This window comes from Canis lupus, chromosome 31 (assembly GCF_003254725.2).
Source record: "Canis lupus dingo isolate Sandy chromosome 31, ASM325472v2, whole genome shotgun sequence".
In the NCBI taxonomy this organism is placed as follows: domain Eukaryota; kingdom Metazoa; phylum Chordata; class Mammalia; order Carnivora; family Canidae; genus Canis; species Canis lupus.
Genome location: NC_064273.1, coordinates 37,032,761 through 37,049,560, shown reverse-complemented (window position 1 = coordinate 37,049,560; position 16,800 = coordinate 37,032,761). Strand labels below are relative to the sequence as shown.

The window sequence follows — 16,800 nt, the reverse complement described above, 5'->3', positions numbered from 1 at the left end:
CCATTTTCAGTTAGTTTTTATACATGTGTGAGATAGGGGTCCAACCTCATTTTTCTGTACATGGAGGTCTGTCTGTTGAAGAGTGTGTGTGTGTCCCCACATTGAGCGGTCTCCGCACTCTTGGTGAAAATCAAGTGTCCATTGATGATGGAAGTATTTATTTCTAGACTCTGAATTCTACTCATTGGTCAAGAGATCTGTCCTTGGGCCATAACACTGTTTTCAGGACTAGAGCTTTTTTTTTTTTTTTTTTAAGGACTAGAGCTTTGTGGTAAGTTTTGCAATCAGGAACTGCGAGCCCTCCAGCTTTGTTCATTTTCAGTATTATTTTGGGAATCATGATGTACTTGGTGTATTTTTCTTCATGTGTCTTGTGCTCAGAACTTTTTGAGCTTCTTGGATCCCACAACTTGACTGGAAATAGTTCCAGAACCTGCCCGGACTGAAAGACGGTTTTGCAGGTTGAGGGTCCTTCCAGCACCCAAGCACAGTGCATGAGGGAAGACGCTCACAGGGAACATCCTTGTGACATGTCAGATCACTAGGGACAGGATCCAGAAGCAGCTTCCAGAGGTGGGTGGGGACAGGGGAAAGTCTTGGGAATGAGGAAAGCATCTGACTTGATCTCTATAGCTTGTGGAGGCTGGAAGACAAGGGAGCAGAGCCTAAAAAACATCCAGAATGGAAGGAATATAGGCCAGACCCTCCCTTAACAGCAAGATGATGGCTGGGGTGCAGGCCACAGACATCTCCACCCAGGCAAATTGGCCCCCTGGTCCTGAAAAGCACTAGAAGGGTGTTGCGCCCAATAAGATCCTGGAGGGCACCCAGAATGGTGGGGAAGGCAGGTCCCCTGACAAAGGGCTGCTCCCGCCACAGCAGAACAGAGGGCTGCAGGGGATGCTTTGAGGGGGAGGAACATCAGAGCCCTGTGGACCTCAGTCACAGGCCTGGTAGTAAGTGGGGTTGGCATTAGTACCTGATGCTGTCATTACAAGAACCCCACGGGTCGGAACTTGACTTTCCCGCAACAATGCTGGTGTGTAACACACTTTCATAGTGTGTTTCCCTGGGTCCATGGGTAGAACGTAAGACAGGATGCTCAGCGTGGAGCTCAGAGCCTCTCCTCCATCCTGGGCCTGACCGCGGGGTCTGCGCCCTAAGGCTGGTGGCAACAACCCTCCCTGGTGGCCCTTCAACCTTGTCAGAAGCCTCCTGCCCCTGCTGCTCATGCTGGTCACAGAAGACAGCAGCCCCCGGGGACCTGACACCCGGGGGACGGTGCCTGTGGCCACATGGGGTGGTCTCGGGGGCACTTCATGAGCCTCCTGGTTGGGCAGGGCTGCGGTGGAAGCAGCAGGCACGGGGCTCAGGAGACGCCTCCAGCAGGTCCCTGGGGCTGTCGCCCTCTGTCACCTTCAGACATTGCTTCTCCGGAGCAGCAGGCCTTCCACGACAATCCGCCTATTGCTGGCATGTGTCCCTCCCGTGTCCATGTCCTCCCGCATGGAGCAGCCCAGGTGCCGCTGGACACACCTTTACAAACGGTGGTTCCTCGGTCACTAACACCTTGTCTGTGAGAGGGAGGCTCCTGCCTGGTATCGCAGGCCTGCGCAGGTCGGGGCCATGCTCAGCTCAGCGGTGGCAGGAGCCACCGAGCCACACTGGGCTGCAAGGGAAGCTGGGAAGGGGGTCTTCAGTCAGCTCAGCTTGGGGTGGGGGTGGGGGGTGCCGGTCCTAAGGGAAAAGAAAAACCAGAGATGGGTGGGGACGTGTCCTGCCCTTTCCTGAGGGTGCCCTTTTTAAGGGAATCCCCCCCCCGCCAAGTGACAGCTGGCTCAGGACACCAGTGTCCCACAGGGCCAGCCGATGGAGCTCCCTGGGTCCCTGTGACCGTCCCACGGGGCTGGAGGACCCCTCCTCCCACTGAGTCGGGCTGGGGAGCATGGGTCAGGCCTGGCCGTGAGCGCTCGTCCTGGGCTGTGGGTTGCCTCCCCTACTGACGCGCCCTGGGGAGAGACAAAGGCCACCTTCAAGCTGCAGACCGACGCACCAATCGCTCTCCCAACATCCTTTGCGGCTAGGATGCAGGCACCTGACCGGCCTAGCAGGCCAGATGCCCCCCCCGCCCCCGCCACCAAGGAGGAGGACATGCTGCGTCTGCAGGATTCCGGCCAGGGCGTGGGGGGCAGCGCTGCCACAACCAAGGGGGGGGGCGGCACACAGACCAGGTACCAGGAGGGATGGGGGCAGGCTCTATGCCCAGGCTGGGCCTTACAGCCTGGCTCCCACTGGGGCCCCTGAAAGCCGGCCTTGAAACTGGAGGGTTGCTCTGAAGGCTCGGTGTGACCCCCCCCCCCCCGGGCTGGCCAGGGAGGGTGCTCATGGGCGCCCCGCCAGGGGCTCACCCACAGGTGTCGGGGACTCCGCCTGGTGCCTGATGAACACAGCCCTGGGGGGGGGGGGGGGCAGAGCGTCTACAGGCTGATGGCCCCAGGATTCAAATGTAAAACTGACTCCAATTTTCTGTAACATTGTAACAAATTCATGCTGACTTTTTTAATTCAGTGACTAAAGTCACAAGTTGCATTTGTCTCGAACGGGTATTTGCTTCACTAAAAGTCGACAACTTCAAAAAAGGCGAAGACCCGTGAAGGACCGTGTGGACCCTGAGAAACCTCCCCTCCACGGATGAGACCGGAGGGGCCCAGGGGTCCCGGTGGAAGCGCTGCAGGGCGGTCAGAGCCTCGGGCACAGTGCCAGGTGTCCCCCGGCCAGGGCTCCCCAAGCCTCAGCCAGGTTTCAGAGAAGGGATTCACTTTGTGGACAAAGTCCTGGAGGGGCGCCCAGCGCTGGAGGATCCGAACCAGCCACGGGCGCCCCACGGCTGAACACAGACCTTCCCACCGCACAGAGACACGCAGCGGTTTTAGGGCGCCCAGCGGGAAGCGGGCCACCATGAAACCACCCCTCAAACACTGAGTAAAAATGTCTTCCAAGTCCCATTTCTCCTTCCTGGTTCCCATTTTTCACTCCTGGACCCCCGGGCAGAGAGCTCGTGACCACCCCCTCCAGGCACCCCCCGCGGGACGCAGGCCCGGGCTGGATTCGCAGCCTGCGTCCTGGGGCAGGTGCGCTCCAGGCAGCCGCCACTCACCTGCCGGAAGCCTGGGACAGGCCTGGGACTCCGGAGAAGCTGGGACCGCAGGCGCCCACCACGGGGACAGCCGACAACCGACAAGACCCTCCTCTCCGCGAGCGCAGAGCTGCGCTGCAGGGCCGCCGGGGACTCCACCCCGAAGGGACAGAGGCCCCCAGGGCAGGACGAGCGGCAGCTGCCCCTACCCTGGCCCAGGGAGAGCCGCTCACGCCCGCGGGGGCTGCTGGGCGCGTGGGGAGCAGCCCGGGGGCTGGGGAGACCCCTCGGGGCGTGCAGGCGTGACCCACGCTCCCTGCTGTGAGGTAAAGGCCTTAATCCACGAGGGGAGGGGCCACTTCCGCTGACCCTGTAAAGACCACTACGGGGGAGGCCCAGAGAAGCTTCTGGACCCTGGGTCCAGCCCCGATCCCAGGCCCACTTCCTCGCGCCCTGTGAGTCAGAGCTGGCCGGCAGAGGCCCGAGGGGCGGGACTCCTGAGAAGCAGGAGCCGGAACAGAAGCGCTGCCTCCACCTCCCCGCTCCTGCCCCGAGCTCAAGGCCGCGGCCGGCGGGCAGCCCGACGGGGACAAAGCGACGGGGACAAAGCAAAGGCGCAGCCTACACCCAGCACGTGGGCGCCCACGCTTCGTCACCCGGGAGGCCGCGCTACCCTGCTCCCTGCCGCGCCACGAGCGAAGCGGCACTCCGTCACAGGTCAGGGCGCACGCAGCGAAGGGACCCCCCCAGTCCCCCCCCCCCCCCCCCCCCCCGCCAAGAGCCCCAGCAGCACCCGCCTGCCACATTCGTCCAGCTGGTGGCGCCCACCCCCCGGCCCCTCCCTGCCCCTCGTCACCGACTGGACTCCCAGGGTGTCGCCCGATAACGCCACCGGGAGCATCGTGCGGACGTTGCACAGGTACTCGTCCCGGCTCCCTGGCCAGGACGGCAGGGCACACGGCGGTACCCCGAGTACCGGACCAGGGCCCCGCGGCAGGGGTCCCAGCGATGCTCCGACCCCGGGATACAGGCCCCCCGTTTCTACACAGGCTCAGGACCGCCTGCCCCCCTTGGGCCCGAGCGACAAGGAGGCTGTGACTTGCAGCTCTGATTAGGAGGCCGGCGCTGCCTGTGCCCGTGGGCCGTGCGGATGCGCCCTTCCGTGACCTGCCGAGTAGTATCCTCTGTCATTTTCCTCTGGATTTCATTTTTTTTCTTTTGATTTGTAGGACTCTGCCCTTAAACCTAAGTCTGAACTCCTCATCGGGTGTAGATGTTAGAAAAGAAAAACCCTTCTCGCAGATTATCACCTGTTCACGTCCGCAGTGTCCTTCACTGAACAGGAAGGCTTCCTTCGGATCTGGCCAGATGCCCTCATCTTTTATCCTGTCATTTGTGTGTTTGGGGCCTTAGAAGGTCTTCCACGGGGTAACAAAGATAAGCTCCCTCCTCCTCCTCTACTGATCCACAGTGTTCTCCCCAGGAGCCCCGACATCTGGCCTCACCCCGCTTCTCTGACTCTGCTCTGACACATGCCACCGATTACCTCCCGGGGACCCGACCCAGTGCCCTGCACACACTCGACAACTTCTGGAACCCATCCTGTCTTGGCTTCTCTGGCTCAACCCCACCGTTCCGTTCTAACAGAACTCTGGGCTTGAGATGTCTGGTCTACACTAACACACAGTGTAGACGCTTACGGGCTTCACTACTTATTTCCGACCTGACTGCTATGTTAATATTAGAGAAAACAGAATTACCATAAAGCAACAGATTTTAAAATATACCTAATTCTTTTCCACAAGCCGTTTTCTTAAAAAATGTCTAAGCAACGGAAGGAAGCCATCACCATCCTTAAAATGTTCCTTTTCAAACACCACAATAAAAGAACTCCTCATTTATATTAAAGCCATCACTGGCTTCCATGGGCTGAAGTCTTGGGTCCATTTAAAATAAAGACATAAGAAATGGAAACATCTGTGCCAGATAATACCTTCTAAATACTATTTGTATGTAAAATGCTAAATTATTCAATTAGCCACATAAAGTAGCCCTTCACAGACTGCTGCGGGAGAGCTAAGGAGACACTGCTGGGAGGAGGCGGCTGGACCTGGGACCCGGTTGGGGGCCAGGGTGACGGGGAGAGTGGGCTGCTGGAAAGCTAGCGATCATCATCCCAGCACCCGTGCTCAGATGCTACAGCTCTGCAGCTTTGCAAAGTTTAGTTTAAAAATGGTTCGAGGATCTTAGATCCTACTGAAGACAAGTGGATCTAATTGTAGAACGGCAAAAATCACTGCTAAGAATTTCATCACAAAGTGTGTATACACACAGCATACGCGCTAAACGTTCCTGACTTATGACCTCTGCATAATATAACAAAACACAAAACATTAATCCAAGTATATTTCTTATTTTCAGGATTTGCTAGATCACTACTTATTTACTTATCGCCCTAGATAGATGAATAGAATTTTATTAGTTATAAATATTACTTTTGAGCTAGAATAAACCTTATAAACCAACTTCTTCCTTTTATGAACAAAGCACTTGAAGCCTCAAGAGGTCAAAGATTGGGCCAAGGTCTCACCTGGTAAAAATTCAGGTGCACCTGTCCTCTTGACCTGGAGCAGGTGGAGAGACGACACAGAGGCTCCATTTTCTGTCCAATCAGAACATTTCCTGAAACCATGTACTTTGGAGCTGGCTCTCCTTGCTGCCCACAAGATTTACAATTGCAGATGCCCTTTTTAAAAATACTGAAGTCTGCTTACCGTGGCCTCTAAGCATAAACAGTTCGAGGGTGGGGTGGGGTAGTCAGAACACACTGGACTACAAAGAAAAACTCTCCGAAATTGTTTTAATGTAGCTCTTCACCGAGTCCCGAACGGCCTTGGGTGTCATTTTACAACATGCACTGTGAAAGGCGAGACCTCACTGACGAATCGTTTTCTTGTTACTATCAAAATAATTAGGTTGATGATAAACTACAATAAAAAACAAAAACGTTCCAATTTTCCCCCCAGAATACCAATGACTAATTGAAATAAGTAATTTAAGAAAGGTTTCTGAAAATGCAAATGGCCCTGAGTGTCCCAGTGCAGTACGATCCTAATTCCTCAACAGTGTGCAGGGTCACTGGAACCCCAGGTCACCAGCAAAACCTGTCCACCATCTCAATGTTTTACTTAAAATGGAAAAGCAGCTTGTGGTGACATCAGCTTTAGAAAAGAAAACATCCATAAAGCATGTTTCTATGTTTAATTTTTTTGCTTTGATAAATCAATTGCTTCACAAAAGTCCCTTTTAAAGACAACAATCCAAGAAAACATATTGTTACAGTATTCACATTTTAAAGATTGTCAGTTCATAGACCAAACATAACAACAAAGGCAGACTGCGGAGTCATTTCTGTCACTGACTGCCAGAGATGGGCCTTTCCCACCGTCCGGGAACATCTGAGCCCGTCTGGGAGCAAAGTGCCCTGGCGCTGGCTCCCGCAGAGGGCGGAGGAAAGGCCCCTGTGACCCTGGAGGGCAGGGTGTGGGCAGTGCTGTGGTCCCGGAGCAAGCCGGGCGCCTGCCGCCCACCCTACCCTGCATACTGGACAAATCCCTCAACTTACTGGGCCGTCTGGCGTCGGAAGGCCGCCGCGGAGCTGGTCCCGGGCTGCAGCTCGCCGGGAGGACTGGCAGGTGACCCCCTCGGCCTCCGAACAGTGGGGCAGCAACATGCTTCCTGTGGGTCTCAGGACGCATCCACGGCATCCTTACGGAAAGTCAGGATCGAATCTGCTCACTGAAAATGCACGCTCGCTCGACGGTGTCCCCTTCCTAAAGATTCCCTGGATGGCCCGAGGGCTGGAGATGGGGGCTTTCGAACCTGCAGACTGACGACAAACATGCTGCACGGCCATCTGCGAACCGCCCAGCTGGCCGTGCCAGGGCCGTGGCCGAGCACCTGTGATTCCAGGAAGGGTCTGAAGGAACCTCGGGCCTGTCCGGAAGCGCCTCTCTCTGGCGAGATCGGGCGCGTTCAGGGTGGTATGGCCGTAGACGAAGCGCCTCTCTCTGAATGGCTCATCCTAGAACCCAGTAAGGATTTAGAGCCTCAGAAAACTAGCCTCAACCAGAGGGAGCATAATGTGTCACTGGGCACAGGGGGCCGAGTCTCAGGCCAGTATGGGCGGTGGGACCCTGGCCAGACCCTGTCTCCCAACTGACCAAGTCTGTGCAGCCCTCAACTAACAAGCGGAGACTCAGGGAGTGCGATTCCGGGATCCCGGGACGGGGGGTGGGGGGACGGTGACCTGCGGAGTCCACACTCTGGAGAACTGTGCTCACCCAAAGAGCAGGGCGGCTGTAGGAGGGGCTGGGGACCTGGGGATGGAGGAAGGCTGGATGGCCTCCACCGGTCCTAGCTTCAAGAAGTCCAACAATGTCGGACTTTAGGTCAAGTTAAAATGATCCGTTAAACTTGGGTAGACTTACTGAGAACATTACAAATCGCTTATAAATAAGGAATGTAACTGCTGCTTTAAAATGTGATTCTCTCGCGGAGAGTTGATAGTCAAGTTTTTCTTCTAAAGCTCTTGAAATATTTTAAGAGAAATCTCCATGTATTTCTAACTGCTTTCTAAGTTATCTAGGAAATACTCCTCTGTGATTAGCTTTAGTCGATAAATTTTGGGGGGAAAAATCAGTTGCAGAACAAAATCTGCCCTAGCTCAAAATATCCCTCAGTGGAACCTTGGTCTGTAGCCAGCTCCCGCTGCTGAACCGCAAGAACGGACGACTTCCCCAAACACAAACTGTGGGCATCCCATGTAAGACCATATAAAGACTTTACTAGGAGACAAGGTGGCTTGTTTCGCTCTGAGAAAGAGCCCCCCTTGCAAATACATGAAAACGAAGTCAATAAAACCCAGTCTACTCTTTTGGTTCGTCTTGTGGCCAGGAAATGGAAGTCCTAAAATCATTCCAAATCTCCTGTGATCAAGTCAGAGGGGGAGGGCTCTGGAAATTCCAAAGCAACAACGGACAAGGAGAAAATACAGACACCAGGACCAAAGGCAGGCGAGTCTGCCGTCGTGCCATCACCCCTGTCCGGGGCACCGTGTCACTCTGGGGAGATGTCAATTATGTAACAGGGCTGAATGGAGCTGAGCGTGGGTTATTGGCCCTCACTCTGAGCCAGTGGGGTAGAGGACATTTTATATTAGTTTATAATAAACATTCTATGCATAACATATGGCGACTAAAACATCCTAAAACAACACACAGCTAAGTGGCAGGGTAACCATTTAACTGTAGTCAGATTTAAATCAGAAATATGGGTGGTAAGAGCTGTTAACCGATTACTGGCCACCACTTCACCTGACTCACCTAGTCCTATTTAGCAATACCTTTAGATCTATGTTCAGATCAAGTGTAAGCATTTACATATAAACTAAAATTTGCAGGTATCAAAATTTCATTCAACAGTTGTGTCTTTCATAGTAGTAAATATAAACCACTACCCTGGGATGACAGAGAACCATGGAATGCTAGCTAACTTGGGGAGGTTCATGAAATTTGGTCAGTTCAGAACATTCCAAATTGAAAGAGTAACCGCGTATTGTTTCTTCTCTAGAAATTTTATCCTCAATATAGTCATAATCCAATTCATAACGAATTTATAAAAATAGCTTTTTATCCAATAATTCCAGCAAGGTAAAAATAGGAATTTCTTTTTATCTATAGCAAATGAAACAGGCTCACCGAATGTGCGAGAACCTAAGCGTATTCAGACCGCTGCGCGACCACCACGGAGTCACGCCCACTTTTGTTGTTGTGCGGTGTCCGCCTCGCACTGGCAGCTTTAAGATGCAGAAGCTTCTTTCAAATCCATGGGCCACACAAATAAATCAGCCCACCGAGACCTGCTTCAACCACAGAACTAAATTAAAACTGCATAATTTTTTAGAAAATGGCAGCACTATTCCTTAGTCTAAGTAGGGGCTCATGGGGGTGTTTGTCATTCATCACGTTTTTAGCGTTAAACCTTTAAAGAATTTCCTTAAAAACCCGCACACGCACGCACGCGCACACACACACGCACACACACACTTGAAAGAAGTCGCTGCACCAGCAAAGATGCTCTCAAAGCTTACTATGAAATACAAAAGTGCACTCTTCTCTATCTACATATAAAACATATTAGAAATAAAACTGTGTAAAATGTTTGCTGTGCAAACTATAAAAAGTCAGGCCAGCCCACCCGTGGTTCTGGGCCGCGCCGGCCCCCTACTGCAGGGAGTCGCTGTTCTCCAGGACCAGCCTGCTGAGGTGGGTGGGGGCGAGCGTGGCCGCACTGTCCCCTGTGCTGTCCACGGACTCGTCCTCGCTCTGTTCCGCCATCATGACCTGCTGCACTGCCAGGGTGGCACCATCCGAGGACAGAGACTGGAGGCTGTCCACGTTCATGCTCACGGGCGTGGTGATCGTCACAACGGCTCCTACAGCAGAACGTTAAAATTAGCAGCCACCCAAGAAGACACCCCGTTACTCAGCTGGGCATTGTCTGCTAGGACCCCTGTATAGGCTTCTGGGATATTCAACGGGGATTAGGAAATGTCTCTAGAACCAGCCTCCACCCTCGGCTAATATGCTCTAAAAGCTCTTGGTGGTCAGAAGGCCACAGTGGTCAGGACTGTAAGAACACAGACATGCAGGGCAGAAAGCAGGTGCCACGAGGAACACAAAAGAGACCAGGGACCTTATAACATGCTGGTCCCCCTGTGCCTCCCAGCCTAACAGCCGAGGGACAGTGAGGTGCTCTGTTGCTACTGCACACACGCAGGGGTCTCGCATGCCCATCCGTGAAGGTCTGCAGGAGTCATAGGTAACAGTGGCAGGAGAAGATAGTGTCATATATCAGAGTCTGGGAAACATTTCTAGAGAGACCTGTTCGTTCACTTTTGTCTGTGCACAGTATATCGTGTCATCTATGAACTGGGAGCACAAATGGGTAATAAGGATGATTTCTTGAGAAGATGTGAAGCCAGGATGGAGGGAAAAGTCACTTTTCACTGGATAGTTTTGTTGGAACTTCTTCCCAGTATATAGGTATTGTCTTTTCCAAGGACAGAAAGAGGGGAAGGGGGAGAGAGAACTATTATCTTTGAAACTAATTCTTGAATTAAAAAAGAAAACAAAAACTGAAACCATAAATTATTTAACCAAAAGACCACCGCATATCAAGACCCAAATGATGAAGCCGCAGCTCTAAATGCACACAAGCGTAACTCAAGAAACAAGATAAAGCATGGTTTACAATCCACTGTGAGGGGCCCGACCCAGCCCTCCGGCAGCACAGCTGTGCAAAGCCCCCTTGTACACTCAGAGGAAGACGGGTCTGCACACGCACGCAGCAAACAATCAGGCCCTGGCGGAGAACCACTGGAGATCAGAGGACAGTGGCCAGGCCTCTGAGCCAGCGCTGACTGCATGGGGGCTGCGGGAGGGAGGCAATCCAAAGTCTTGCCCTGGCTGTGGGGGGGCCCAGGACTGAGCACCACTGGGTCACCGACAGGGACCGATCACACAAAGCAAGGCACCAGAGGGTCAGGGGGTCCCAGTGACTTCAGTGCTGGAACAGACCTTAGAAGCCGGCCCACAGGGCAGAAGCCCCAGCCCCGGCCAGGGGGCAGTCCCAGTGCCTCCCGTCCACTTAGAAATGGCCAGGCAGGCCCGTGGGCAGGGAAACCAGGGACGTTGGGGAGGGAACCAGCATGGGACCCACAGATGTCAGGACCCTGAGAACAGTGACGGTGACCGTAATCTCTGAAGTGGAGCCATGAATGGAGGAAAAGACTCTCAGGGGTACTGGGGGCAGCCTAGCCACAGAAGAGGGGTTAAAATGCCCCAAGACGTACACAGAAACCGTCAAAATGGAAATAAGCAGCAGCATCCAAAGCCAGGGAAAGCACAGTGGTAAGGACAGATGCGCACCCAGGTTCCGGGGGGCGGGGGGCCTACAGGACAGTGGATTTGAGAAATAGGGCCCCAGAGTGTCCTCAGTGCTGGGCAGAAATAGGAACAAGGGAAATAGGAACAGGAGCTAACAACACCGCGTCTACACACGTAAGAACGTGGTGCGGGGAGAGGGGACGGGGTCCAAGAGGACAAACCAGGGCGGCCTGGGCCGTGGCGGTGGACAGAGCACACGGGGCGCGGGGCCCCCGAGACGCAGGCGAGCTGCGTACGACTGTCCGGCAGGGTGCCCTGCACACGGCGCCTTCCCCGCGGGACACGGGGCCACCGCGGCCAGGCCGGGAGGTGAAGGCCGCCGCCCCCCGCACCCCCGCACCCCCCCAGCGGCGCCCACCTTCCGACATGGCCAGCTCGCTGGGCGGCGGCTGCGCGGCTCCCGAGGCGATGGAGTCAGGCCAAAACCTCTGGACTGGTCTGTTCTGAGCAGTTTTCTTCTTCGTCTTCGGAGTCTCGGAACAGCTAGAATCCAACATAGGCTGAAGAATCCGTCTTCTGGCGTTGATGAACCTGGGGATGGAGGGCGACACGGCGCGGTCACCAGGACGCTGTGTCCAGCCCCCAGCTTGGGGGGTGGGGGAGGGGAGACGTCTGAGCTCGGGGGACCAGACCGGACCTGGCAGCCCTGCCTGCCGATCCCCTGTCCCGTCGCCCTGCGAGCAGTGACCCTGCATCCCCCGCGGTCCCCTCCGGCCCGGACCTCAGGGTACAAACAGCGCCCGACACCACTCGTGCTCACCTCCACGCGGCCTCGGCCAGAGCTTCGGCCCTCAACAGGTGACAGGGTGCGGAGGGGCCCCTGCCCTAAGTCACTCGGCTGTGCAGGCACCCTGCCGGCACCCTGGGGCCACCCCCCCCAGGGACTGTCAGCCGCAGGGACCAACCCCGCCCAGGTGGAGCGGCAGGAGCACTGTCGCATGTGGGAACACACGGTACTGACTGTAAATATGTGCAGGGAAGACTGCCTTCCTCAGCCCGTTCCCTCCCAGCACCAAAGCAGTGCCCTCGGAGGACCTGGGAGGGCGGGGGGGGGAGAGGGGCAGGGGAGCTCCGGGCCCCCACCCCCGCCCCCCGTGGAAGCCTGCGGCACTCCGGACCACACACACTGCTGCAGACACAGCTGCACCTGCCAGGCTTAGGGCCGTCCCGCCGCCACCTCCAGGAGTAGCAGTGAGGAGGGGGGTCACCTCACCCCCCCGACCCCGGCCCCAGCAAAGGCCTCTGAGGGTGAGGAGCTGTGTTCCCAGTGTAAGAGAAACACAAGCTCCCCTGGAAACTTGGGCTCTAGGCTGGTCCTGGCCCTGTGCCACCAAGCCCCGCTCTCCAGGTCCCCAGATGCACAGCAGAGCTGGAACTGCACCTGCTCCAAGGCCACTTAACATCCTGACTGACCCTCAGGAGCATCTGGCCAGCCCAGAGCTTGCCACTCATCATCTGCAGCCCAGAGCTCCAGGCCTACGTTGGGTGCAGAGATTTACATAGAGTTTATTTATTTTTTTTTTAAATGTTTATTTATTTATGATAGTCACAGAGAGAGAAAGAGAGAGAGGCAGAGACACAGGCAGAGGGAGAAGCAGGCTCCATGCACCGGGAGCCCGACGTGGGATTCGATCCCGGGTCTCCAGGATCGCGCCCTGGGCCAAAGGCAGGCGCCAAACCCCTGCGCCACCCAGGGATCCCTACATAGAGTTTAAAAATTAAAATCCTAGCATTCAGAAGCATCTACAATCACCGGACGATACATTCTACAATGGAAATGAGGGGACTGAGGCCGCAGAGCTTCAGGCAGTGACCTGGCCCCTGGAACACAAGCAAGGTGGGCCCTGGAAGTCACGGAGCCCCCAGCTGGGCCCTGACCCCACCGCCGCCTGGGGAGGGAAGCTTGCAGCGTCTGCCTCTTCAGCCTTCCCGTTCAAGGCTGCCAAGTGCGGGCACGAGCTAACAGGGCGCTCGAGCTCAGGCCAACATGTAACTTTTGTAAATGTAAAAGGAAAGAAACTCACAAAAAGTAAAAGTAGCTACAAATATGAAAAGTTTTTAGAAATTTTATGCTAGTCATGCTGGTAAACTATTAATTTAAAAATTAAAAATTGATGTCAAACCTTCCAGATAAGACAAGTGTTAACGTAATAGAGCAGCAAGGGAACAAGCTGGGGAATGTCAACAGATGAAAAGTAACATTCTGATGCTTTTGTTGCTGCTCAGCCTCAGAAGTATCAGAATGTCCAAAGAAGTGACTCTAAGGTCCACCCCCGATCAATCAATTGACCATCATGTGGACTGAACCCAGACAGGAAGTGTCACATGAGACGCGCGAGAAAACGGAGCCTACTAGGCTATCATGAATGTCACAGCAACAACATATGTGAAACCTTTGTTTTTCTGACGCTGTTTGTGAGATTCAACAGGAAATAAGAGCATGGCCTATATTACTGGTACCCAAAGCTAAAACAATGACCAAAAGCACGATAAATATTTAGTGCCGCCCAAAGCACAGCTCCCGCACATACGACTGCATATGTTGGGAGATTGTCGTTTATATCAGAATTTACCCGAACCTCAAGTTTAAATTTTAACAGTTAAAAAGATAAGTGTGGGATCCCTGGGTGGCGCAGCGGTTTAGCGCCTGCCTTTGGCCCAGGGCACGATCCTGGAGACCCAGGATCGAATCCCACGTCGGGCTCCCTGCATGGAGCCTGCTTCTCCCTCTGCCTGTGTCTCTGCCTCTCTCTCTCTCTCTCTCTCTCTCTCTGTGTGACTATCATAAATAAATAAAAATTAAAAAAAAAAAAGATAAGTGTTTACAAGTGGTAAAATTAGTGCTTTCTTCTCTTTAATCGATGCCCATCTTATGAGAGGAAACCATTTCCCACCTCTGTGAGTACAAGTGAGACATGAACACACTTAGAAACGTGGGACCAAGTGTTCACAGCGGTTTGTGACACCGAAACTAGAACAAGATATTTCATTAATAAAGTCAGCACTTGGGCAGCCCTGGTGGCTCAGTGGTTTAGCGCTGCCTTCAGTCCAGGACATGATCCTGGAGACCCAGGATCAAGTCCCACGTCGGGCTCCTTGCATGGAGCCTGCTTCTCCCTCTGCCTGTGTCTCTGCCTCTCTCTCTCTCTGTGTCTCTCATGAATAAATAAATAAAATCTTTAAAAAAATAAAAATAAATAAATAAATAATAAATAAATAAATAAATAAATAAATAATAAATAAAAAAATAAAGTCAGCACTTCCCTAGGCATTCCCCTCTTAGGACGAGTCCTGCCGTGGGGCAGGACCACCACATGGACAGCGGAGGGGCTGCCTCCCCCACTCAGAGTGGGACAAAGTGACACAGGGTTTCCAAAGGTGGGAGAGCCACAGAGGGACTCAGGATGCCTCATCGCCGCCATCCATTGCCTAAAGAAGCTCATTGATAAAAACATCACATTTCTGAATGAATGTGGGGGCTTAGGGGTAGTAGTAACACAAAAGAGAAAAACATTTTTTTTTTTGAGAGAGAGAGAGAAAGAGCACATGCAAGCGAGCGGGGGCAGGTGGGGAGACGGAGAGAATCTTAAGCAGATTCCATGCTCAGTGTGGAGCCTGACGCAGGGCTCGGTCCCACAACCCTGAGATCATGACCTCAGCCAAGATCAAGAGTCGGGCATCGAAGCGACTGAGCCCCCAGGCGCCCCTGGAGAAACACACTTCTAACCGGACACGCAGGATGTAGGATAAAGTCCACAGTGAAGTATTATCGATCATCAAAGGTTAAGGTTCAAAGTGTGTGCTGATTTATTCTCAAATATCCTGCCACCAGTTCCACCCCTGTGGTAGCAGAGTGTTGCTAGTTAAAAGAACTCAAGATATTTTCAACCAAATTCCACTACTTATTAGTGCATTTTCAAGGCTCGGTCATGCTGATGGGCGCTGCTTACCAGTTGTTAACTTGGAGCAGTGTCAAATTTGTCTGAGCAGCAATCTGTTTTTTCTCATCTTCTGTCGGGTAGGGATGCTAAAAAATAAAAGGAAGCGTTAATGTGAACTTCAGTTTTTAAAAAGGAACTCCAGCTTATCTAGGTAGAACAGAAGCATACGAATAATTATTAGTCAAAAGCTGCTAAGTAGCGATAGTGCTTTCTGCCCCAACCTCTTTAGTCTTATCATTTGTTTTTTTAACAAGTGTCCCAAACAGAAGGATGCGTTTACCCGCACCGGGAGCAGTTAAAGTGCAGGCTGAGGCGCGGTCAGGCACAGGGTGAGAAGGCTCAGAGATGCGGCCAGCGGTGCCACCCCTGCCCCCAGCTGCTGTGGCTGTGGGACCTCGCTCCCCGGAGCCTGGGATTCAATCTGTCATCTAGGGACACCTTCACTGAGGCCCCAGCTATGAGCCATATGCTGGGGACATGTGGTTGAGTTCTGACCCAGCAAGACACAGCACGGCAGTCACGCTGCACACCCTAAAGTGAATCACTGAGCCTCACGGTCACTTCTGAGACGGCCGGCCGTCCTCTTCGTCCTGCAGACGAGGAAGCTGAGGCCGGAGAGTCCACACGCTCCCCATCCTTCAGCTGGCTAAAAGGGAGGATGTGGGAGAGGGGCAGGGCAGCCGGACACAGGGCGACACACTTGGATCACAGGCACATGAGAGCAAGCTGACACAAGCAGGCACGGAGGGCCCCCATGCTGGGTCCGCAGGTGCCGCCCGGGGAAGGGCCGGGCCCAAGGCTGGGCAGGGGCGGGGGTGGGGTGTGTGTGCCTGTTACAGTCGTCTTTCTTTTAGGATGAAAACAGTTCACTTTAAAGAACAGAATTAAACCAGAAGTACCTGTCAAAACTGTCAGATGTACCAAAGGAAAATGAGCCCTACCTACAGTAATCAGCGGTTTCTCCAAGGCCCAATCACTGCCCACGTGTAGAAACCCTAAGACAGGGATCCCTGGGTGGCACAGCGGTTTGGCGCCTGCCTTGGCCCAGGGCGCGATCCTGGAGACCCGGGATCGAATCCCATATCGGGCTCCCGGTGCATGGAGCCTGCTTCTCCCTCTGCCTGTGTCTCTGCCTCTCTCTCTCTCTCTCTGTGACTATCATAAATAAATAGATAGAAAGAAAGAAAGAAAAGAAAAGAAAAGAAGAAAAGAAAGAAAAGAAAAGAAAAGAAAGAAAGAAAAGAAAGAAAAGAAAGAAAGAAAGAAAAGAAAGAAAAGAAAGAAAGAAAGAAAGAAACCCTAAGACATTTACTGGAAAACCTACCGGCACCGAAGTCCCTTATTCTGGACTGTCCAGGACCCCAGAGAGCATGCGGCAAGAGGGACAGTCACCGCAGCGTGGTGCCACAGTCCCCCCGTGCTGGCTGTCCCCTCAGATGGACAGCGGTTCGGTGTGATGCCACCACATATGGTGCCGGGGTAGAGGTTACAGAAATGCAAATACCGTTTAAAAGCTCATAAAATAAAAGGGGGCAGGAAGCCTGAGTGCACTAGACAGAAAGCAAACCCCTCGTGCAGTAAACCGCTGGCCTCCAGCGAAGAGGACTGGGTCTCAAAAAAACGTGGGCAAGAGGGGACAGAAAATGCTTCGTAGGAAAGGAGAAAATAAAAGGAACAAACAGGATTTATTGTTTTAGAAATTATTATGACCTTA

The 16,800-nt window shown here is 53.5% G+C and overlaps 2 protein-coding genes across 9 annotated transcripts in view; both read right to left on the bottom strand.

Moving 5' to 3' along the window:
- Positions 1-215: 215 nt before the first annotated feature.
- On the bottom strand, positions 216-6,903 carry LOC118353004 (uncharacterized). The gene is made up of 4 exons (XM_035709360.2): positions 6,762-6,903; positions 3,930-4,072; positions 3,158-3,757; positions 216-1,737 (listed from the first exon to the last, which is right to left on the bottom strand). Exons 1-4 carry the CDS (start codon positions 6,901-6,903, stop codon positions 1,636-1,638), a joined length of 987 nt encoding a protein of 328 aa, XP_035565253.2. The 3' UTR covers positions 216-1,635.
- Positions 6,384-16,800, bottom strand: part of PKNOX1 (PBX/knotted 1 homeobox 1) — a 62,296-nt gene continuing 51,879 nt past the window's right edge. For 6 of the 8 annotated variants that reach the window (XM_025462087.3, XM_025462084.3, XM_025462088.3 and 3 more), the window contains 3 exons: positions 15,096-15,172; positions 11,504-11,676; positions 6,384-9,632 (listed from right to left, as the gene is read on the bottom strand). In XM_025462087.3, the coding sequence (XP_025317872.1) occupies positions 9,421-9,632; positions 11,504-11,676; positions 15,096-15,172 (462 nt within the window). In that variant the 3' untranslated portion in view covers positions 6,384-9,420. The remainder of the gene's footprint in view (positions 9,633-11,503; positions 11,677-15,095; positions 15,173-16,800) is intronic. The other 2 variants (XR_004811018.2, XM_025462086.3) reach the window with 2 other exon arrangements.

Bases quoted from the DNA above. Each gene is read 5' to 3' on its own strand.
- LOC118353004 (XM_035709360.2), bottom strand. From the start codon at position 6,903: ATGCCGTGGATGCGTCCTGAGACCCACAGGAAGCATGTTGCTGCCCCA. The intron at 4,073-6,761 runs GTAAGTTGAGGG...CGTCCTGGCCAG, and splicing joins TTCCGACGCCAGACGGCCCA to GGAGCCGGGACGAGTACCTG. The intron at 3,758-3,929 runs GTGCTGCTGGGG...TGCTGGGTGTAG, and splicing joins TGGACGAATGTGGCAGGCGG to GCTGCGCCTTTGCTTTGTCC.